Raw genomic sequence first — 25202 nt, forward strand, 5'->3', positions numbered from 1 at the left:
TTTTTGTTTGATTCTTCGTTCAGGGTACACCTGCTATGCAGCCTACTGATTATTTTCTTGCGCTCATACTTGTTAAATTTACTACAAGATTTTAATTTATATTCGTTTTCTTGCGGCATGCAACTCAGCTAAGACAATTAGCCGCCGTTTACGATGGTATGATTCATAATTCTTTATTCAGTTTTCTCTAAATAAAAGGCGCACTGTCACTATCCAAAGAAAGCAGCTTTACAGGCATTCGGTTGCACCCCACAACGTAGAAAATCTTATGAGGAGTTTTATGTAGGTTGTGCTGTCAAACTAAAATGATTTTGCAAACAGTGTTGTCGCCAGCATTTTTTTTTCATACGGACAAGTCTACGATATTGTAATGGAGGAAGAACGGGCCTCTTTGAAAACAGCTGCAGCTTCTTTTTATCCTAAATGCTGATAAAGCGCGTGCTGCTTGTGCATACAAAGCAATGATATTGCCTCATCTAAAACGTTGTCCTCTGTTCACGTGCACAGCAAGGGATGATGAACATATGCTACCACCACTCTGTCCATAGTGACTGTGAGGTCACTGCTTGCCAATGTTGGTGCAACTGTCACGAACAACGCTGTATACAGCAAAAAAAAACTGGTTTCCAAGCCTCTGCATCACAAAGTGCTTCATGTCTGAAATATTCTGTTTGTCAAGACAAGCAGATCAGAAATGTACTCTTTTAAGGCATCGATGCCTTGAAAGCGTACATTTGTGAATATACGTGCAGTGTAGTTTGTAAATAGACGTTCAATAAACGATGCAGCTCTTGGACGAGCGTTAAGTACAGATTTGGTTCCCAACTTTTAGTGTGTACATATAAGTGGATATTGTCCAAAGCAAACATGAAAGCTGTCATCATTGCTTAACACATGGAAATGTGCTTCGAAATCAATAATTGAAAATTTAAATGTCGTGGCTATTCATTCCAAAATAGGCAAAATTGGGCTAGCCTGTGGCCACCGAATTACGTTTAAGAATACAATGAAATCGGGGTACATCTGACTTCATGTTTTTTGTTTGTTGCGACGGAAATTGAAACCGTAACTTGCTTAACGCGCATGTGTAAAATAGATCACCGCATCCTTGAGGCTATCGCTCAGGGTAACACTTCTTAAACGTGTTAATCCTAAAAATAGGATGGGTCCTTCTACCCAACAGCCATTAATTCAAAGGCTAGATAAAAGCACAGCCATTCGTCACGGGTGTGACGCTCTAATGAACTGCATTGACCATGCAGATTATATAAAGTACGCTATACGTTATAACACGTTAAGTACGTTATAAAGCAAACTGAACGTTATTTAAGCGCCAGAAATTTTCTATTGGCAGCAGCGAATATTGTCCGTGTGTCGAGGGCGTCATGCGGCACATATTAAAGAAGTTGCATAGCTGGAATCCTAGCTAAAATAAATGAATCATCAGGTCCTATGAGTCGCTTTGCATCCATGACATCAGGTATACTTTGTTTTTATTCCGATACAAAGCGCGAAAGCTGACAAAAAGCCATTTCGAGGAGCGCTGCAGCATACACGCCTTTCGTTTCAACCATCGGCTCCGCACGCCGCGGTGCGGCGGAAAACGGCGAAACGGCCTCTTCGGAATTACGCTCTCTCCGGGCGATTGGGACGGCCGGAGCAACGGCGCGCCGCCGGAAGCCGATCGCGGAGGCCGTGCTTGAGAGGCCGTTTTAGCTGAGCGATCGGCTGCCGCCTCCAGCGAAGTAGGGTGCCTCGATGCGCGCCCGCTCTGCGGAGGGTGGCGCCACTCTTTGAAGGGGTCGCCGCCGCCAAGACCGGTTCTCGGGAGGCGCCGCCGCCATTTTCTTGCATCCCGCCCCCGCCGACTCCCGCGCTAGGCGCGCGAAAAGCGGCGCTCTTCACAAAATCTCTTTGCAGAATGTCTGGGTGCTGCGTTCTCTTGTGTTCTAGCAGCGCTAAAAATCTCTAGAGCATGTTTCGTTTCGTAGAGACCCAAAAAGGCGGCTTCTGTGGACGGTGAAGATCAAGCGGGACAAGTGGCAGCCGACGAAGCACTCCTGCATATGCAGTGCAAGTACCCGGCTTCCAAGCAGTGCAAAATCTATTTGGGGCTATTGTAAGCTTGTCTGTGTGGCTGTTTCTCGATACCAGACGCACGGTTTTACGTGTTTATGTTGGAGGTTTCATCATGCTTTTGTGGCCTTTTTATATTTTGATCGATGCAAACGGACGTGTGGCGCTTTGCATCTTTAGTCATTTCACTTTGAATCACGAAATAAGGCGCTCGTTGTAAAAAGGTGTGCGACCTTTCTCAGTCCCGAAGCGTCACCCCGGCGCATCACGCTTACTTCCCCAAAAGCCCATTGTTTGGCAGTGTGAATTATATATCCCAAAGCGTAAAACTGCATGCGACGCGTTATGCTCGTGTTTCTCCGTGTTGTCTCAACTTAAGGTCTGTTATAAATCTTGTTGTGCGCAAAAATTATAATATTTAATACATTTATTGTCGCTTATCGTGCCATAAAAGTAGCGCACGGAGGTGAAAAGAAATGTGTTAATTACACCTCTATTATGTGAATAATGTGGGGATGTGAGCCGATACGCGTGGATGCCGGTTTGTTTGATTGGCTTGATTTCACGTCATTTATTCTTATTTCTCGGGAGCAAAAGGCACCTATATTGACAATTCAGCGTGCAGGCTCACTTTGAAGGATCCTGTTTTGAACAAATCCGTGCAGATGGATGGAAGGAGCTGAAGCCAAATGCTGTGCTAACGCCTTTCCCAATCAGAGGTCGGCATTTACCATTTCATTCACTGCGTGTTTTCGTATGAGTGCGTACATTACTTTAAAAATCGGTCCAAAGCAGCGAAAGCCACCCGGAGACAGAACGCAGCCTGAGCCCACATCCAACAATGAAGAGGTGGACAACCCCGCTGAAAAACTTCACGCATCATCAGACAGCGGAAATCCTCCTCGAGTAAACTCACAAGAGACGCCATCGGTATCACAAGAGACGTCATCGGAAAACCTCCAACTCAACAGCCCAGGTGTCGAAGCTTTGAATGTCGAAATTCCAAACTCGACAAATAAAACTCTCACAGCTAGTGAGACACAAAGGGATTGAGCTGAGTTGAAAAAGCAGTTGGCAGACCTGGAAAGAAGATACACCGCACTTCAAGAACATCACACACATGCTGAGAACGCAATTCAAAACCTCAAAGAGCAAGTTCGAAAACATTCGAGCGTAATCATCATTACCTGTATTATAACTGCAGTGAAGTGTGTTTGTATTATTTTGTACATAATGCATTATGTATCAGCAGTGGAGGATGTCGTTCATCACTTTGTGCATAGTGTATTTTTGCTTCAAGGTATTCAATGATTTTCCTACATCCGTGTAAGCCTTTATGTTTAGATTGCAGCCCAAGGACGCTGATTCGATTCTCGACCGCGGCGGCCGCTTTTCTGATGGAGACGAAAATACAAAACGCCCGTTTGTTCGAGATTTCGGCGCATGTTAAAGATTCCTAGGTGGTCAAAATTAATCCGTAGCCCTCCACTACGGCGCCTCATCACCTATGTAGCGTAGGCGCTTTAAACCTCACCAATCAATCAATAACGTTCAGATTGCACAGTGCATGCATGACACACTTTGCCGCCAGGCAATCCTATATATGTAAGTACCGAATAATAGTTTCAGTGGCTGTAAGCGTGCCGGACATTCGCACTTGAATAGGCAGCAGTTCCCTTCCTTCGTGTACTCCGCCTACTTTCTGCTATGTTTATATATAAACGCAACGACAGCAAGTTCACGGCGCCGGTATGACACGACGGCATGAAGTTTTCCGCCGTGTCACCTATCGTAAAAAAAGAAAGGCATTCACCATACCTTCGCTTATCACCTCAAAATAGAGAATCCTTCACCTAAACCTTACTCTTCTGTTCATCTACGCTAGAAAAAGAATGTATATCAAAAGTAAAGCCAAATCAAGCCCACACTGTTAGCGAGACCAGCACTATCAAGGCGCGTCACGCAGCAAACGCGCGCCCCGCGCCTAGCGGATGCAAGAAAATGGCGGTCGCGCTAGCAGACGACGCGGTTGTCCTCACCCTCAGCGGAGCGGGCGCGCATCGAGGCACCCTACAGCGAAGCGTTGTACTGCGCCATCTGTCCATTAAAAATTGAACTAGTCTGATAGGAATATTGAACTCCGCGGAGTGTCAATTCTCGGCCCACCGCCCGATTCACCGTGGCGACGACGCGAACCCATTTGTGGTCGTCGCCAAAAGGCCTCGTCGCGGCCACCTCCCGCAAAATGCACAGGTCTTCGTACGCCGTGAAGCACTGCGGGGCTTCTTGACTTGCCGCATTTCGGTTGCGTCCGTGCGCGATGACGACGCACCGCCGCTCGCGCTACAGGCAGCCATTTTGAATGCCGACGCTCGCTCGCCGGGCCGCTGGCGCGCTGCGCTGGGATGACCGAACGAGCGGGCGAGCTCGCAGCGTCGTAAAGCCGCTGGCCGCATCAGCGTACTGACTCATGCGCAGTGGCGCCTCCGCTCGTCCGCTCCGTTCCGCTGCCCGCTGGCCCGCTCTGCTAAAACTCTCTAATGTTCAAGACCTCACCATTGCAGCGGAGCAGCTGCTGGTAGACAGGCTCCGGGATGAGTGCTGCGCATTCATATGGCGCACTATGGACGTTAAAAACTGCTCCATCACCCCGGCAACGGCCAACGTCTACCACTCGAAAAGCTTTTTCAAAAGCCCTTCCCACTTCCTGCTCGACAACATTGAGCTCGTCCACAAGGACAACCGCGGCTTCGTTCAGTTCAGCCTGACAGACCTTGCGTACCTGCTCGGCTCGGTAGTGCTGAAGATGCCGGGCGAAGATGCCGGGAAGAGGTCGTCTGGGAGGTCGCCGTGCTTTGGATCAAGGCCATTTACAAAGTGCGAAGACAGTGCCTCGGCACTCTGCTACCGAACATTCGGTTGGTCCTTATGAAAAGCAGCTTCCTGAGAAAGTTTCGTGAACATACGCCTCGCGCTACCTCGTTCGTGAACATACCCCACAAGACAAAAGTCCAGGTCTGCTACGATCTGAAGTTGGGGCGCGACGCGGGCCCATTAGACTCTGTTAAACGCATGTTCGTCCGCAGGGCGCCCTCCGAAATCTGACACGAGTTCTGCGTCACGGGAAGTGACCCTAATGCTCTGTCACCGCTAAGCTACAACTTCGACCAGGGCTTTACGATGTGGTCGTCCGTCATGCCCACGGGCCAGCCCGGGGCGTTATTCCACGCAACCGTGACTGATAGCTCCGTCAACTGCATCGGTGGCTCGCCAAACGGACGCAATAACCTAGACACCGCAGAAGACTGTGCGACAACGGGGAGGAAATGTTGCGGAAAACAGGCCGGATGAACCACCCGCGCCTTGGAGCTGAGCCACGTCCTGCGGCAGGGACGTATCTATGTAGCAGGTGGCATGTCCACAATTAATAAAAGAGCCGCTCCCGTCCACCATGGGTTGCGCCCTGCTAGCGACCAGAAGGCTGTCGAAGAATGGGCGGCTCCTTCCTGGTGCTATCACGTACAGAGACTAGTTTTACGCCTCTGGTTGCATTTCGGAGAAAGGTATGACCCCAATACTGGCACGTCGTCAGTGAGATGGACGGGAGAGGGGAGATGTAGCTTCGACACTTGACTGTGTATACGCCATCGGTGAAATTAACTACAAAGGGCTCAAACGCTACCCGGAGTATTTCTCCGACCATAACGGCAAGGGGCGCTTACACGAGAATGTGGAACTCTGCCGACTACATATGATATATACGCCCAGGAAGGTGAAGATGTTTGCTGAAACCGGTCATGCAGGCTAAACATTTCCCTGGAATAACATTGTAGCGTGGTACGTATTCATAGTTAACAAAAAGAAAATTGAGTCGGTGACATGCACGAATACGCGTGTCTCCATCTTTTTCGTACGCTTTTTTGATGGCGTTTCAGTAAACGATCGTTGCTGCATATCGGCACGTAAAGACATGGGTTCGTTAATCATCCATTAGTCGGTACACTTCCTTAGACCTGAAAAATGTATCCGGCTGGTTCGTCACACAATCTATAGTACACGACGACGATTTTTTAGTGAACCCGAAATATTAAATTATTGCAAAGATAGTACTTTCGTGCTTAATCCTGGTCATTTTCTTAGCTATAACACACAGACATCTCGTAAACACCCCCACTCAATATTCAGAGTCATCTAAGACAGCGCCTTGAGCAGTAGCCAACCCATCTTTCATCACTTGTGTGCGCGCACACTTTAGTACATAGGAAGGAAAAAAATAATGCGCATTTTTAAGACTACGGCTCAAACCCAAGCCCTGCAGGTTCCGAAGCGACAGTTTCAAATACGTAGCCACAACTTACGTAAGTATAGTAGTAAACGTTTATTTAGACAACTGAGAACGGGAAGGCTGTGCTCACCCTCACACTTCCGGAGGCAGCGGGCCCGCGTTTATAGAGGTTGAGAGCTCCCTCTACCCAGCGTCATCATTCAGTTACCAGTGCTGCAGAGTTATATTCTGTTACACCATCTTGTTCTACGTCAGATGATAGAATCGAGCGCTTAACGCTACTTTGGACGCACACTTAAAGGAGCTGCATGGCTGCCTGTATAGCCTCGTTCACAGAGACCTCTTTGATCCTGAAGTGGGAGCCAAAACACCTCCACCCCGAGTTTTCGTTGATTAGTTCGAATTGCCGGCTGTGAATCGAAATTACGGGGCCTTGTTTAGGACTTTGGAGGAGGAAGTGAAATTCATCTTGGGTTCTAGATTTCCCCACAACCGGAAGTAGAAACGCCTTATTGTTGCTGCTTCTGTCGCATGCCCTACACACACACGACGGACACATCAACGGCGGGGGGTTGACCTAAAATGGCATCGTTCATTGCAAGGTCGTCTGTTCCGGGGAATAACCGCGTATGAACGCATGACACACACCTATGTTCGGAATATTTCTTCTCGTTTTTAAGCGACAACTTCGAGACGTATTGTGTGGAATATTGTGCTTGTGTAATCGTCGTAATCGCATAGTCCTACGTGGACACCGTCAGTGCCTGCTGTGTCACCGTAGGGGAATCAAAAGTGAAACGGTGCCGTGATACTAAATTTGCTTTTGTGCCACCACAATTCCTCATATCTCTAAGGATCACTGACCTCTATCACCCCGTCGGAGGGAAGAAGAAGATGATGATGATGATGTTTCTTGGTGAACTACACATACCCAAAAAGGGTATCGGCCAAACATCAGGGGTATGAAAAAAGATCTTATTTATTTACAGGCTCCTGTAAATCGGAAATTTACAAAGGTAGAAATTACTTTTTGAATGTAAAATTCAAGATTAAAAAAAAATGGGGCGACCTCAAACCAATTACATAAGTTGCCAGCGTAAAGGAATCCAATCAGAGCGGGATTTAAGCATCCTTTTCTTCTTCATTCTCGTTCTCGTGATCTTCTGTTAGCTTTGATTCTTGCATGTAATTTTTCCGCTCCAGAAATCTCGGTTGTTCTATCCCGAACTCTACTTACAACTTTCAACCAATTCTATTTTCTCTCTTTCTGCGTATAAATCGCTAGGTTTATAATTTTCCGGTGTTTTAGGCGGGCGCATTAGCCCTTCTCACGTCCCATTCCTGGCCAATCCCCCACGTGGGTACGTGCCCCCTCACCAGGAACAACAACAGCAGCAGCAACAGACATCCCCGCTGGCTGATATTCCGCCAACCGCCACGACGAATGTACGCTTCGGGAAGCTACAGGGCTTGCCGCTGGATCGCCGACCGTCTCAGTGGGCAAGCATCTGCTTCCTTATTGGCCCCGGTGCATACCACGCGCATACTCGCACGGGCACTGGGTTTGCCGTCGTCGCCGCCTCCCCGGCCACCCCGGGAGCATCCGGCGGCGAAAGCATTCTCGCCTCCAAGGACAGGCCCTACGCCTGCGAGTGGTACTCCGACGGCCTATTTAACGGCCCCGTGTCGAAGCCATGCCGAGGTGACCTGCACATACCCGGAGTGAGCGCGGAGCGCCTGCAGGCCCGGTTGTCACATACTGCTGCGCGGGGCATGTGGTGATCTCAGCCGACGTTGTGCAAGGCCCCACCATCACATCGGAGCAGCGCGACTTCTCTCGGCTCAGCCCGACAAACCTTGCGGACATCCTGCTCGGCTCGGTAGTGCTGAAGGTGCGTCGGGAAGAGGTCGTGTGGAAGGCCCCCGTGCTTTGGATCAGGGCTAATTACAAAGAGCGGAGACAGCGCCTCGGCACGATGCTACCGAACAAACGGTTTGGTCTCCCGAAAAGCAGGTACACGAGAAAGGCCATCATGCCCAACGAGTTCATCCGTAGGAACATGTTCTGCATGCAAGATTATCGTCTAGCGCTCCCCAGTGAATTTCCTTTCCTTTTTCCGTCGCAAACCACAACCCCCATCCCCGTCCAGCGCTGCTGCGAGCTTAAGTCAACTTGCGACGCCTGCTCATTGGACTCTGTTCAACACGTGTTCGTCCACAGGCCATTCGCCGAAATCTTGATCGTCTCCGGCGGCGTTTGCTGCAGTCCCTTGAGCAGCGCCTGTGAGCAGCACGTGTGCAAGGGGAGCAAGGTGAACAAGAACTGCACGGAGCAGACAGTGTTCGGCCCGCAGTGCGCATCCATCGGACGCAAGATCTGCACCACGGGGATTGACCTCAATACGCTGTCAACGTTCTGCGACTGCTTCGTTCTAGCAGCCGTGATGCGGTCAGCCATTCGGACCATGAGTTGGCCCAGGGCGTGCGTGGTGGGAAGCCCCCTCTGCTGCAACGGCGGATCGCCAAGCGGTTGCGTCACCCTAGGCGCCACCGACGAGTACGACACCGACACCGACACGTGGCGGACAGTTTGCCACGTCCTGCGCAAGTCGTGTCAACGTAGCTGGCGCCATGTCCCTCAAGGAGACACTGCGGTCGTCCGAGGCCGACGACCCTGATACCCAGCAGTAGACTGTTGCCACGCTGATAAAAACAGTCCGACCCTTTCTGGACTCTTGTATACAAGAGGCCAGAAAGGGTCGGACTAGAGACAAGAGTTCCTCCACTGGTGCCATTTTGAAGTGGCTGAACGTTTCCAATGTCTATAAACCCCAGACTTGCAAGTTTTTAGTGATTTGGAGATTGATGAGAAAATGGCAAGGGGTGGCTGCGGTACTGCACAAGAGTACCTACGCCATCGGTGAAACGCCAAAAATACTGAGAGCATTTCCCGGTCTGAGGAGGCGCTGCTCACCGGACAGGGGTCGGCAGGTGGAAGCGAAGAAGACGAGGTGTGCGGAGGCGGAAGAAGGGGGCGAGGGAGAAGGAGGAGGAGGAAGAAGACGGTGGTGTCACGGAGAAGCAGGAAGAGCGAGGTTTGGGGAGTGACCTGCCGGACGCTAACGTTCGGGGAACCTCCGCTCCGAGCCGCGCCTTTCTCCTGGAAACTCTCTGCTGGGTGTGAACGCCGAGGAAATCTCCGCGCCGAGCTACACCAGGTCTCTTCGAGCCACCGAGTAGCAGCGTCAGAAAGGCTCTGGAATCCTTCAAGCAAGCAGCTCTTTTTATCAACCAGCAGCAGCGCTACCGACTAGGGCCTCGCGTCAGCACACCGCTCAAGCATACCGACCAGCGCACCGAGCCAAGTGCACCTACCCAGCTCACAGATGTCCACGACTTCCACACGTGAGCGCGAACTATTTTGGGGCGCGAACTTTGTTGCATAGGACATTAACTCTCGTGATTTGATTATGTTAATGCTCATTTATCTATTTGTTCAGTGATTTGTCCCGTAAATACACGTTGTCCTTGTCCGCAGCCAACAGCCTCGTCCTTCTCCGCCTGATCAGATTAACACCTCCTTATCGTAAAAACAACCTGCATCACACCCGGATTATTTTTCAGTGATGACGGCAAGTGCCCCGCCCTGTCGGTTTCATTAGCGACACGCTGATCATACAGCGCATGCACTCGCACTGAGCGGATTACCTATATATTATATAGTCAAAATATTCAGCCGACTTGAAATCAGACTGAAGCGTAGTACGATGCATTGTTTGCAGAAGAGAAATAGACTCAGCGACACGCACAAATACGCGTGCCTCTCTTTTGAGTGCGTCTTTTTTAAAGACCATAGTCTTTCTTGGGCTACTTAAACCGAGAAATTTTGGTCTGTCTGTCTGTCTGTCTGTCTGTCTGTCTGTCTGTCTGTCTGTCTGTCTGTGACTCGATTCAGCCACCCGACCAAATTAAAGCAAGCAAAAGCGGCGAGCAAAAGTATGATTTTGCTCATCCTTCACTAGTCAATACTACTCCGTAGAGCTAAACATTTTTAAACTCCCCTGCAGTATTCGTAACATAATATTTAATATATGTGCGACGACGTTTGTTGCTGAATCATAATTATGCATATATTGTAGAGATGTCACTTCGGCGCTAAAAAATTAAGCAGGCAATAGGTTAGCTTGCTTAGCTACAGCATTTTGACATCTTGCGTCTACTCAATACTCGTAATTAGCTTCTAGACACTGTGCCTTCCGCAGTAACCAATCCATGTGAGCTGTGTAAAGGCTGTCAAACTGTTTTAGTTAACAAATACGAAAATCGGCGCGGTACACAGGCGATACACGCACACAGAAGCGCAACTAGCAATTTCAATGTGTGTGTGTGTGTGTGGGGGGGGGGGGGGCGATGGCTGAGTACGAACACTACATTATCACGGACTGATCAAAACCCAGTTTACATCTGTCTTCTTTCTGTGTCTTTCATCATTTTTCTAAGGGCTTGGAAAATAGACAATTTTTAGTTGCGCTTTTGTATGTGGGATTGATTGTTCCTAATTTTCACCGTCGTTAACTATAATCAGCAAAGTGTTTTCACAATTCATACGTTACCAACTAGACACCAAGCAAACCCTCCTAGAACCCACCCAACCACCCATTTTTCATTATTTGTGCGCGCACACTTTAGCATAAACCTGAAAAATATTACACATTTGTAAATATATATACTGGGGCGTGAGATTCGTGTCCTACACGGCCACAGCTCATTCAGTTATGAGAATACGTTTTCATAATACGCATTTTTTTTTTTCTGTCATCTCCGAAGTCAAGAAGGAGCTGAAGAATGCAAGCGTTGTGTAGACGATAAGCCGTTCTTAGAACAATCTCCAGGACGGCAAATTGACTTTGTAATAAGTGGTGCCACGTTAAAAGCGGCGATTTGCTCTCTTTGCAGTTGTCCACGAAAAAAAAAAAAAAAAACTTCGGATAATGCGAGACTTCAAATAAAGCACCTTCGTTATACAACGAGGGTTCTAATTGAAACCCTTTTCGCGCATGTGTCATTCACATTTAGTCTCGCAGCAGGTAGAGAACTCACGGCGTGTAAGATGATTATGCCGCAAAGTCCTCTTTGCTGCAGCATCGGCCATCAGAGCCTCAGCCGTCGCTTTCAGCGAAGGTGTAAATGTTACCCGAAGGGTTCGAGCGATGAATTCAAAAGCACGCTGTAATCGCGTGTTATGTACACGGCGATACTGCGCGGATAATTTTAGCCTCCCCCATGGGGCTCCCTGCCAAGGCTTCGCAAAGTGCTCCCGAGGTGGTGCCTGAATAATCCTACCTCCCTCTCCCCCCTGCCGAGGCCTCTGCACAGGGCTCTCGATCTCCTCAATAAACACACAATGTGTCCGCAGTAAAGCTTGCCGTTCTGAGTTATGACCATAATCGCGTTCTAGCGAACCATTAGCTCATTGCCGTGCGTGGCACCTGGGAAGAACCTGTTTCGAGTTTGCCCGCTATTTGAAGACACGGGCGTAGTGAACGGTTCGACGAGAGACCATCAATTATGGACTTACGTTCCCCGCGGAGCCGCTTGCACTGTATGGACGTAACGCAGGCAGTCACCGAAGGATATCGACAGCGAACGTGGGAACGTTTAGAGGAGTCTAGTGTTTATAGCGCCACGTTTTCAGTTTTCTTACCATTATCCCCGAAAGCGAAAACTTGAATTAGTGTTATCGAACCCTTGAACAGGGAAAAAAGCGTGAATCTGGTGTATGTTTGTTTCTGCGTGCTAGAACTTATCCGCTCGTCTGCACTCTTTCTACCTTCAAGGTGTAACAGGCCACAAACAACCCCACCTTGTACTCCCACTTCCCCCACTTGACCTAGTGCTTCTCTCTCTCTCTCTGTTAGTTGAGGTAACCCAGTACACGCATACTAAGGGCCACTAAGAAGTATAGTGTGAACCCTCGTTCTAAAAATGGCCCCGGGCCGGGAACCCGGCTTCGTAATAAACGATACTCCTTTAAAAGCGGACATAATTAACTTTCTGCACTGCAGTGCAGCCATAAGACGCTTCGAATAAAGCGATATATCGAATAAATTGATTTAGTTGCGAGTTGTAACGCAGATTTACCGCACTATAGAAGTGCATTCCTGGAGAACGGGTAGGAAAACTCATTCAACAGGGAACGCGAAGTGCCTTCTCTTCCGGTAATCTCTTTTCGGCCCCCAAGGCATACATACCCATCTCGTCCGCGCAGCCAGCGGCAAAGGACAAAACCCAAAACACCTCGAGGCCCGCACGCGGCATACATAACACGAGCGCCCATCCGAGGATCATCAAATTGCAGCACATCACCTTGGGCCGCGCGCTGTTGCTGCTGCTGCTACGGTTACGGCGAGTCCGTTTGTATAGAGACGGAGCATGCAAATGTTATTGCGCGCCGCTGGCCGCCTTCCAAAGCTGACCGGTCCGAACGGTTGACCCCCGACCGAGGCAAGAACAGTGCGTTCCAGGGTTCAAGGTTGACCGGCGGTGAATGCCGCGTAGGAAGGGACTCCTTGTTCGCAGAAGGACAACGTCCCCGCCGCTCTGCAGTTCCTTCTGGAAACATGCTCGCTTCGCTGTTGGCGGTGTCGATTCCCGGAACCACGGCGGGTGCGGACGGAAAGGGAGACGGTGGAAGCTGCGGAGGCTCTTTGGGCGGTGTTCGGCTGCTCCGGAAAGGCGTCTCGCCAACCACCCCTTGTCGCTCTGTGAATCCCTGCGGCCAAGCCTTTGTCACTAGCTTTCGTGGGCATTCGGGAGCCGGATCTACATTACGTTGTTTAGGCGGCGAAATGAAACGTGACTGAGTGAGAGCATCGGTGTCTGAGTGGGTTCGTTTTCGTTCGTCTGATGATACGAGGTGCGCTGAACAAACAAACAAACAGAAAAAAAGCTTTGCAAAAACGGTGAAGCTGGTTTTTCCGCGCAGCGTATACTCTCTAACACAACGGCTTCCGTGCGTTAGCTGATCAACGGGGCCTTCTATATTACACCTGCTAGGCCAACCACACGTAAATGAATGTCAAAAAGCGCAGAGAGGTACGACCTTTGCCCTGAGGCGTTGTGCAGAAGTCAATTTAGACTGGGATGGTAATGGATTCTCTCGTTTACAGAATCAAATTGCCAAGTACAGCGTGTCGGAATGGGCAAGAGACGGAGAGGGATAACACCACAGCACCAGGATGTTATCCCTCTCTCGCATGCTGATCTTTCGCGCTGTTTAATTTTCTAGCATGCTTGCCCAACACACCCAAGCTTCCATGTTAGTCGAGTACAGCAGCTTAATGTTTTTAGAAAAGCGTAACTTGTAGAACCTCGGCACCAAAACCACCCCAATGGTGGCGAAATTTTATTATTCCTTTTAAACGACATTAATGGCCAGCTGAATTAATTAAGACTGAGTTTACCTAGGACACCACAAATAGACATTATACCCACGGCGTCTCCTATCTTGTTGCCCAAAAGTCCCCTCATTACCCTAACACTCCAACCCTCCTCCTCTCAAGTGGCGAATGTGGGTGGCGTCGGCGGCCGCCGTTGACCAGCTGGTCATGGTTCTTCTTGTGGAAGAGTACGAACAGGTCTAAACCTGACCAGAAATATAGTCTCTCTCTCTCTCTCTCTCTCTCTCTCTCTCTCTCTCTCTCTCTCTCTCTCTCTCTCTCTCTCGCTCGCTCGCTCGCTCGCTCGCTCTCTATGGCCAGCCCTCCTTGGTGGGTTGTGAGCAATTTGTTTCTGCTATCACCACAAAAATGAAATAAGTGAGTGCATGGTAGAGTGTGTGTGGCGCTCCACGTAGTGTCCGAGTAATTTTTCACTCTTTATGCGTGAACAACGTTTCTGGACGACATGTGAGGGAGAACTAGAAGCGTGCAAAAAATGCGCAGAAATTCAGACAATTTTCTTCTAATGCGTAGACATTCTTTCGCCGCTTGCCTTCATTGCGATTTACGAGTATACATACCGGTCATGAGTTGCAAATACGTTACGATATTTTGTCGTTTTATACATTTCATTTGTTTCTGTTCGTCAGTTATGTACATTTAGGCAGTGAGAGCGATTAGGGGCCCTACCTTTCTCAATAATTCCCTTCGACCAATCATCTCCATACACGATACGGCTATCATAACGATTAAATGTCTTCACATGACCAATGAACCTTTTCCCAGTAGCGTAGCCCTCTTACGGCGGCCGCCCGAACCACCCTTGGGGGAATATAGAAGAACACACCCCCTTTTTTTCCGCCTGCCCTGCGAACTGAAGGAAGCCGTCCCAGGCGCCACGCATGGTTCTGGTGGGAGAGACATTTTTCGATGGCAGCCGAAGCGCCTCCCTGACGGCCGCTTTCATGGCTCAGAAAATGGAGCAGCACTTCGCTGGATGGGCTTTCGCAAGGGGATAATCAAATATGGCGTCGTTTTGTTTACATTTGCCCTCCAGGAATGGCGGTTTGGTCACTGGGAGCGAGAGTAGCACATGCGCACAGCGCTACTGGAAAAAAAGTTCATTATACAATTTTGTGCACATGCCGGGCATACACAATTGGGCCGTTTCTTCAATTTTGTTATTCATGTTTCCGTCGTTCTTCTCGCAGCCTTTTATTTTTGCCTTCGTTTGCGGGGGCGGTGTGTAAGAGGTATACTTTTTATTTCACTAGACCATTTTGTATTTTTTATTTTTTATTTCTTGTACTTTTGGTTTTTTTTTCAAAATTCCGCCGGACCAATCATCTCCACCTTCGCCATTATAACGACTAAAAGTCTTAACTGCTCCAATTACGCATTTTTGTGCGAAAGCAGGGCGTTACAACACCGGCTCGTGAGGATACTCGGCAAAGAATACTACGCACAAAAAGTGAAGTATTTCGGCGGGGAGAGCGTGAAACGCAAAATGCGGTTGCCGTAGCCAAAGCTTCTTCAAGTCGCTCGTGCCCAGCGCGCAACATTTCTCTTGCGCCAATCGACAGGGCGTTCTCCAAGGAACCCTTACACACATCGCCTCATTGTTTCCCTGACGTGCGCGCGGATGGTTTCAAAACCGCGCATCTGCCCGCGTTGACAGCTCGTCCATAACGGAACGAATCACCCTTATTTTCTTCATCGTTTCCCTCAAAGACTAGTGGAAGAGAAACCGAAAGCCGAACGCTAGAAATGCCGAGAAGGTGGGTAAGGACCGGCTACCCCTTGCAATGGTTCCGCTCTTCAAGCCCTCTCCTCCGCTTTTGTTCCGAGGCACCTGGGTGCAATCAGCGGGGCCTGCTTTGACGACGACGTGTGTTGGTTGTCGTTGCGGTGAACGGGCCATCCATTGTGCGTGCCCTCGAAGGCCAGGGACGACGCCGGGATGCCGTAGACTACGCCGAGGCGACAATTCGATGCAGCGTCGCGGACGCCGAGGGGATGTAGTCCTGTGTGAAAACACTTGGAAGTTGCTTGAACTCGGCGTCGAAACCGAATTTGGCCGCTTGATAAGACGGGTTGGGTTCCGAATAGGGCATAGCGAATGGGAATAGTGCGATCTTCAACTAGTGGAGCGCTTGCCAAGAACGGTGCCCAGGGCTAAAGGCACCCGGTAATGGCGCCCAGAATGACGGCACCCAGTAATGTCAGATTTAAAAAACGGTTGATGAACGGCATCCATGAAGAATGACAGCCGAAATGACGGCACCCAGTAATGTCAGGTTTAAGAACGGCTGATGAACTGGCACCCAAGAGGAACGGCACCCGGGATGACGGCACCCACTAATGTCGGGTTTAGAAGCGGTTTATGAACGGCACTCATGAAAAGTGGCACCCGGGATGACAGCATCCAGTAATGTCGGGATTAGGAACGGCTGTTGAACGGCACCCATGCAGAATGACACCCGAGATGACGGCACTCAGTAAAGTAATGTCGGGCTTAGGAACGGCTGAAGAACTGCACCCAGCTATTTTGCGTTCGTGTACGGCTGATGAACGACACTCAGGAAGAATAGAATTCAGAATGAACGGCGCCCGGTATGTCAGGTTTATGTGCGGCTGAAGAACGGCACGCGGGATGACCGGCACTCGCGAACGGTTCTCGAGCAGCATAGGTGTGCGATTCATGTACACGGCTCACGAACGCCTCCCATCACCGGCACCCAGGGGGCTCATAGCGCTACGATTTCATTCTTGGACGACACCCATTCGGCAAAGAAACAGCACGTGCTTCGCGTACGCTGACTGAGGTGTGCTAAGCACGGGGTGCAAACCCACTGCCAGCACCAGCTGATATTTTTTATGGTGGCGTGTTGACGAGTACGGGTGCAGCATCTGCGACCATGTTGTTGGCTCAATCACTGCCGTAATGGAAAGCAAAGCAAAATCTCTGCACAAACGAGCTACCAGAGCATGTGACGTTCGATGAATTGCCTGCACTCACTCAAGGGTCTTCCCCTTACTTTAACCGTCCACTTTATCTCAGTAGTCTTTTCCGCTAGACATTTCGCTCCATACTTCTCGTACATCGACCTCATATTATTTGCAATTCCCCGCGCACTCTGCTGTCACATCTGAAAGAGGCTAGTGAACGTCTTTGGAAAGTGGAACGGGTAGGTGTGATGGGTGGAACGCTGACACTACACTGACCGTTTTCAGCTGCCCTACCTGACCGCAGCATTTTCGTTGCTTTTACAGAAAGGATATTCAAAATGACAAAATGAACTACTAGGTAAAACGCATAACGAAATATCAGCAAACGTCGTCGAAATACACGCTCACATTGTCACTTGCGCGCACCATTTCACCCAACTTTTATAGATACTTATTTCGCCGACGAAGCCAAACCCGTCGAGTAATGAAACAGACCCATTACAAAAACTGTGAGGCTGATTTTTCGGCACATGAAGCATACTCTCTAAGAGAGCGACCCCCGTGCAGTAGCTGCGGAAAGGGGGGCTTCCAAGTTACGGCTAATAGTTGTACAGCTCTCCTCCTCTTCTATTTTACTCTAGACTGCACTAGCCCCCCTTTAGAATCGGCGTGAAGACATTCCTCCCCCTCTGTCCTATCTACAGCTCTTTTGTTTCGGCAAGTTTACATTTTCGGAAGTCTCGCATTCCCTCTACCATCCCATTAAGCGCCTGGAAACTGCAGTGCCGTTTTCGCCTCTCGTTTTAATCGGCGCTGCACAGAAACGGCGGATGGCGTTGTTGCCCTCACGACGCTTTCCGTTGCGACTCGCAGCGAAATCGCGCCGCGTCGTCGTGCGTAACGAGGGTTCACAGGGGGGGAGGCGACGACGCTTTTAATGACAAGGCCGCATCCTTGTGCGCGCGCAGAAAGCGGCGGCGACGAGGAGACATCGCGCTGTCGCAGTCGCTTGTGTCACGCTCCTAAATACTGCCTCCGCGGTGGCTTCGCGACGATGCGCCGTTGTCTGCGCGACACCGGGGAGAAAGGAGTGAAGAAGATTGCGCGCGGACAGAAGTGTTGGTGGTTGGATCTCAGCTTGCCAAGGCTTCCCCAGTATTGTGTGGCCTCGACGAAGGTTCCTAGCAGTAGAAGCAAACAGAGAAAGAAGAGAGAACAGTGCGGATAGATTGATGTAGATTGGTAGATGTGTATATGCATACATACATACGTGCAGACGTACCCCCAAGGGCAGAAGTTTACGGATCACGAAAGCAGCAGTTTTGAGTTATTTCTCTGCCGCACGGAAGCCCGGAGTGCTATGTTCAGTAGTTTTCATGAGTTCAGTAATTATAGGACATCTCGCATACATTCGACAGTTTATCGGGGTGCTATAGGAAGAGGAATACCGTAAAACTACAATTTTTCTGGTCCGTAAACTTTTGCTCGGGGCTCCATGTACATACATACATACATACATACATACATACATACATACATACATACATACATACATACATACATACAGACGTACATACGTGCATACAGACGTGCATACGTGCATACATGCGTGCATACATACATACATACATACATACATGCATGCATGCATGCATACATACATACATACATACATACATACATACATACATACATACATACATACATACATACATACATACATACATACATACATACATACATACATACATGCATGCATACATACATACATACATACATGCATACATACATACATACATACGTGCATGCAGATAGACACAGGAGGGAGATGGAGATGGAGGAAGGAATTAAGCAAGAGAACTATGGGAAAAGTGGCCGTCCCAGAGTTATTGCTGAAAAATCAGTGTCGATAGGTGTGGAGGGAGGGGGGGGGGGCACTGCCGCAAAGCAGAGAGTTATGACACCTAGCGGCAGACGGCGCTGTTTCCCGGCACGCGGGTCATGCGTATTGCACTGCATAACAGCAGACGGAAAAAAGTAACGCTCGTATGGTGTATTTTCAAGCTGGTATTGGCTGACTTGCGCCGTCGGTGGTGGCGTACGCCGAAACGCCTTGCGGCAAAGCAAAATTTATCCACGCGCTCTAATGAAGGCAACGATTATGGTGAGGGTCTTGAAGTGTTTTTCACGTCCACACTTGTGGGGATTGGCCAAAGGGAAAAGTGTCGACTATGCCCCCGTTGAAGCTTATGGATCGAATTATAGATTGAACCTACCCCCCCCCCCCCCTCCTTCTCGGGCGCAGCTCTCGCTCGCCGTTCATGGCGTAGGTAGGCCGCACATGGTTTGCTCTAGCGTCACTAAATAAAGGCTTTTAGAGTATCGGCACTCTTTTCTCTCATTGCTGTGTGTCGCCAGTATTTTCATTGGTCGGTCCGCACCACGTGATATTTGTTTACGTATGGGCGCAGCCATGTTGTTTCTGGGCGCCTCTCCTCTCTCTCTCTCTGTGGTGCGCGGACGCTAGAACGGCCGGTCTCACTCTTCCCGTCACAACCGGCGGCGGCTTCGTTGGGAGAGATGGCAACACTGCAAGCCAGAAACAAAATGGCCCCTAGAAGCTTCCCGGTGCCCGAAGTGGCGGTACTCTTAAGCGTAGCTTATTTAGTGGCGCTGGTTTGCTCCGCTGAAGAGCGGGCAGCCATTAAAGCCTGTAAACGCTCCCAATAATCGCAGAATAATGATGTGAAGCGCAGCGAAATGAAAGGTTTTCGTTTTGGTCAATAGATGGTTTTGCGTTTTCATTTCGGTCATTGCCTTCTGATTTTGGCAGAGGCGTTCTCGTTTTCATTTTGTGGTCATCGTGTTTCTTTTTCAGTCGTTTTCGCTTTTACTGAGATGCAGCTTGGCGTGAACCCCTGTTTCCGGAGAGAGGGGGTTATAATTTTTGTTAACATCTCTGATATAGCGCAAAATCAGAGGTATGTCACGCTTCCGAGAGGAAACACCTTTCTCCACACAAACTCCACTACTCCACACAGATTGAAGGCGGGCCAGTTGTACAGTTGTACAGTTGTACAGTTGTACTACTCGTTTATTCGTGAAACACACGCGCAAAATCTGTGCAAGCTCAGGCGCAAGCTCAGATCTGTGGCGTAGCCATAGATATTTTTCGGTGGGTGTTGTACCTCGCCAGCAAAACAAATTACAAAAAATAGCCTGCGACCAAACAATGCCTTCTTTTTGTTTTCTTTTCTTATTTTTGTTTTTAGATCTAAATTTGCATGTGAAGTGTGTAAACAGCATGGGCGGAAAAAAAAGACCGAAAGTCGGAGAGGGGGTGGATGCGCCACTTTTCGGGGAGTGTTTTGACACCGAAACACCCATCTGGCTACACCCCTGGTTCAGATTTATGAAGTGCTCTAAACCTTCTGTTTCTTTCTTGAGGGAAGAAGATGAGGAACGCACCTCCATAGCCTCCGCCATTCTAATTACCGTATTTTCGCGCGCATAACCCGCCACTGCATATAATCCGCACCCCCACTTTCAGCCCGCCGGAAAAAAAATCCTCGCGTATTGCCGGCACATTTGATACAGGAATGGGTGCACAAAAGCCACTGCTCAAACAACACATCACGTACTATGTAGACAGAAGAATTGTATGTTTTGTTTGTAATGTCCAGAGACCGACACGTGTGCGCAGTGTGCGCTGTAAAGAATTTTTTGTGGTGATGTTGCGCAGATTCGTGGGTTTATTGTTCTGTCGTAGAACTAATAAAATTAAGTTGTTAAAAGTTCGCTGGTCCTTTTTTCTTCCTTGTCCTTGTACGTTTTGCAAATTTGCACAAACGTTGGCATGGAAGGCTTAGTCAGTGTTACTGCGTAGGAGCTTCACCGCACAACGTGCATTGCCGTGAAGCTGCACTGAAGGAAAAACCCTGCGTATTTTCCGCACTCCTACTTTGCCACTAAAATTTTCCCTAATTTGGTGCGGGTTATACGCGAGAAAATACGGTATTTATTATCTACTTCGCCTGCTTTTATGTTTGTTCAGCGTCAACAGGTACCTTGTCCGGATTGATTGTAGGGAAAGCCATGTCGAACCTACGAGCGACATACCGCCCCTTTCTGCGCCCTCTATTTAATACAATAGTGCAAGATAAGTGGTATATTCTAATTTTCCCCTCCCCCGAAACGTTGGCTTTGCAAAGCGCAAGTGGAAGGAAGATGGAGAGAGAGGACGTTTGCTATGATGCGGGACAGACACTGGCTTCGTCGCATAACACGCACCCCCTAGTTGGCTATGTTGCCCGGCTTTGTAGTGGTGCAAACAAGCCCAACGCGCGCAAAACTTGATATTGGAAAGGAAAATCTTAATATTTTTTAAAGTGCGAATGCACTTCTTAAGCGACCCTGAACCTGCGTCCACCGGCGATGTCCGCGCTCGTGCGAACGCGCAGCCTGGCCGCTGACATGGCACATACCCACGTGGGGATTGGCCAGGAATCTCCTCGTCTTCCTTGGCAACGGGGGGAGTTGGGCGCGCGCTGCCTGGCCGCTGACATGGCACATACCCACGTGGGGGATTGGCCAGGAATCGGGCGTGAGAAGGGCTAATGCACCCGCTTAAAGGAGTACTGACACGAAATTTCAAAGCTGAGATCCGCTCTAGCAATCAGGTACAACGACAACACAAATAGGTGTCTGTGAATAAATGCATCTTTCTTTCTTTGTAGTTGTGTGTGTGTGTGTGATCTCTCTTTCGCGAACATTACCGAACCGCGCAAATTCAACTCGTGCATTCGCACTTTCACATTCTTCCCCTCGGAGAAATGCGGGGAATTTTCCTCCCCCTCTTGGTGTGAGTGTGTTTGTGTGTTCGCGCATGTTTGTTTTTGCATTATTATTATCTCGTAGTCTATCTCTCCTCTGCCTCTCCTATCCCCCTTCCTGACATCCCCTTCTCCCCTCCCCACACCAGCAGGCGTTCCGGTGCCCACCCCTAGATGTGACAAATTACGCCTGCTGGTGGACCTTCCTTTCCTTCTTCCTTGACAATTAATTAATTCATGATAACTCTAAGGGCACTGCTTTTCTCTTTGATACTATAGCAGGTTGCTGGAGAACTAAGAGCTTTGTAGTAAAGTACCCATGAAATGATGGGGCATGAGTGGTCTGAGGCAGGAAAAGAGAAACGATTCAGCACATTCTGTTTGGTTTGTGACTGTATCCATCCAAATCCATATGAGCGAATTATTCGCCTTTTCCAAGCACTGGGTGTTCAAGGAGGTGCAGAGAAAGTAAAATACAAGGATGGGAAGGTAACTGGAGTGCTTATGAAGTAAAATCAGAGAGGGAAGTATAACGTAGGACAGCTACCACCCGCTATAGATAAATTTTAATTTTAGCTTTCCGGTAATGGCAGCTCTAAAATTGAAAGAGTAGAACTAAAAAGTTGTAGCAGCGAGATTAGTTTGCGGTTGTACCTGCAGGGCTTTTTTGTACTTCATCATTAAGGGGTGTTCCCTAGAGGGTCACACTGGGTGGCTTCCTTTTCTCCAGAGCATAGTGGATTCCAACTCTTATACACAACAGTGAACGCAAAGCGAAGTTTCTGCTTGAGTGCTATGTGAAAAAACCTTGTCTAAGGCCGACAAAATCTACATTAAGTAGTCGCGTTCGTAATGGGATGCTTCGAAATTTTCTGCATGTATTCAGCAATCCAGAACTACGCCCCAAAAGAGAATTTATGGAAACGGAGGCATTTTAAATGTGGAATCGCTGTTTCCTTTCATCTCTTGCACGATTTGACAAAGTTTGAAATGCCTGTCCATCGAAAAAAAATTTGAGTGATTTCTGTGCGCGAGTGACAAGTGAAACATTTCTCTGAAGTGATGTCGTGTCCCGAGTAGACATGATGTTAGGAGGCGGGGCTAACACGCCGTTTCCTTTTTTCCCTCTCGTTTCAGGCAGAATGCGGCTACAGCGGCCGACGCACTGGGCACTGCTCGTCGCTGCCCTGTTCGCGGCTTGCTTGGCTACAACGAGCGCACAGGGTAAGCCAATCGAACGTCGCTTTAGTTCTAGTAACATTGCTTCCCGTCGTTTCTAAGTTAGCGTTGGCTGGAACAGTGTCGGCTGGTAGTAGTGCCAATAATGCGATCGGGCCGGACGCCGCCCCGAAAAAGTTTCCATCGGCAGTATATTTTCGCAAGTCAATCAATCAATCAATCAATCAATCAATCAATCAATCAATCAATCAATCAATCAATCAATCAATCAATCAATCAATCAATCAATCAATCAATCAATCAGTCAGTCAGTCAGTCAGTCAGTCAGTCAGTCAGTCAGTCAGTCAGTCAGTCAGTCAGTCAGTCAGTCAGTCAGTCAGTCAGCCAGTTAGTCAGCCAGTCAGCCAGTCAGCCAGTCAGCCAGTCAGTCATCTGTTCGTGCTCAGAACGGCCAGCCATTAATAAGGGCAGGATTTCTAGGTGTGGCGATTTGTCGCCAAACTGGCCACTTTTAAAAACTCGTGTTGACCAAAATTCTAATATGGCGACTTGGTTATTTTCTCCCGACTTTGAGCGCTGGTGATAATTCACATATTCTCAGGCTCTTCCGACACCTCACATTCAAGAAAGAGAGCCTTATTTGATTGTTCAGTGCTTTTTAGGAGTCCATATGAAACTGCAAGCCAACCAAAACAAGAAAATGGGGCCGATATGGCAAAGTCGAGAATAGGGTCCAAGGAATCAGTGTCACTCAAAACTCATTAACGGATATACTTACCGGCACAATGTGCAACTTTTAGGTACGGAACACCTTAGGACCGCACAATGTCCGTTCGCGTCCGTGCGCATAGCATTTACAATCGCAAAAAATCACACAGGCACCGGCAAGACTCGAGCCTGTGTCTTGTAGACCAGACAAAGTGTCAGTCGTCTTACCTATTGGGCTACGACCGTGAGGTAGAACCCGAGAGTCAAACGGCTTACTCCGTCCGCGTCCATCCGTGCGCACACCACCATCAAGCGAAAATCAAGCGGAATTATATTTGATTCGTGAGTTGTCGTTTCATTTAGGGAATAATCAAGGGACAACTCACGGCTCAAATCGAATGACGGTCGGGGAGCAAATCGGATGTCACTCGAGGTGCAACTTGGAGGTCATTTCAAGTCCCCGTACTCCGTGCACTCGCCATCATCCACGGAGTGGAGATGCTGCCATTTTTTTTAGTTGCTCTTTTAATATCCATCACCTGCCTTAACAATCGTGTCCAAGACTTTAATCTATGCTATCGGTTTAACGTGTGATTTTTGTGCAGTTCACGGTTGCTTCAGATTCCACGCATCGGGGTGGCAAGCGTGTATGGCGGTTTATATTAGGCGCTGGAATGCAAGGGGGCAGCAAAGGCGATGGAAAACTGTGCACAGATAGTAAGCACACGTTCTATGATCATTCATTACCTTTGAAAACTTTACACGTAAACTTGCATGTTTTAACTTTCTCAGTTTACATTGGGAACAATTTGTTTTTTACGATTCGTAGCAAACGAATAATATTTGTAGTCCAGTTTGGCTACTTCTAAAACATTCAGCCTTTTTTTTCTACGCAGCTAGACCATCGAAAAGGAATTACTAGCATCGCTTTGCTCAAAATGTCGATTTTTAGGGCTCCTTCTCACACGTTGAATTCCAGGTGGCGACTTTTCTGGCTAATTTCGGCAATTTCCAGGCGATTTTTTTTTGTTCTTAGGACCTGGCGCGCCATGCGTAATGCTCTGAAATAATCAGTCAACCAATTTCAATGAGCTAATGATTTCAATCGATAGTAACATTAACTCTAAAATCCGTAGCATTGCTATGTGTCGTCCTTGTAGTTTTTGCTAATTTGCGTTACTGGTGTTTGGCGCTGGACACTTATAAGGACGCACATCACTCTCGCGGTCACAAAGTCTCACGTTTTAAAAGTGACGGGTCGCCACTGCTGCTAACACGTCATAAGGTAAATATATATAGGTTCTAATGAGGTGCTTGCATTTTGAATGTTCCCGCGTGATCCCGTGTTTCAAGGGAGGAGTACGTGCGCTCACGAAAGGGGTTATGCTGAAAAGCGTGTATTAAATTATCTTAGAGCCAGTCGAGCACTAGCAACGCAAAGAATGTTGGGGACCGTCAGTGTCGTTTGCAATGCGGTGCGTGGTAGCATGCGTTGGGTATCTGGCGTCAAACAATGCTGACCACTGCTAACACTGCAGTCATCCTTTTATTGACGCGAAAGGAGGAACCTTAATTAAAACTGCCCCGGCGTCAGGGAAGTAGAAAGACGGCTGCGAAAAGGTGGTGGGAGGGATTGATGGAGGTGGAAAGCGACAGCTGATGGACAGCACTTCTGTCTTACGGCTCGTGGTGCATATAAAGCAGCTCCCAGCGTTGCTGCTTTAAAGAGGCCAT

The 25202-nt window shown here is 48.7% G+C and overlaps 1 protein-coding gene across 1 annotated transcript in view; it reads left to right on the plus strand.

Moving 5' to 3' along the window:
- The window catches only part of LOC144138449 (uncharacterized), a 93318-nt gene that overhangs the window by 44454 nt on the left and 23662 nt on the right, over positions 1-25202 (plus strand). Inside the window, exon 2 of the mRNA XM_077670731.1 lies at positions 22719-22805. Coding sequence (XP_077526857.1) covers positions 22724-22805 — 82 coding nt within the window. The 5' untranslated portion in view covers positions 22719-22723. The remainder of the gene's footprint in view (positions 1-22718; positions 22806-25202) is intronic.

Source organism: Haemaphysalis longicornis, unplaced genomic scaffold, assembly GCF_048455015.1.
Source record: "Haemaphysalis longicornis isolate Haplotype H1 unplaced genomic scaffold, Haemaphysalis longicornis Haplotype H1 scaffold_5, whole genome shotgun sequence".
Taxonomy (NCBI): Eukaryota; Metazoa; Arthropoda; class Arachnida; order Ixodida; family Ixodidae; genus Haemaphysalis; species Haemaphysalis longicornis.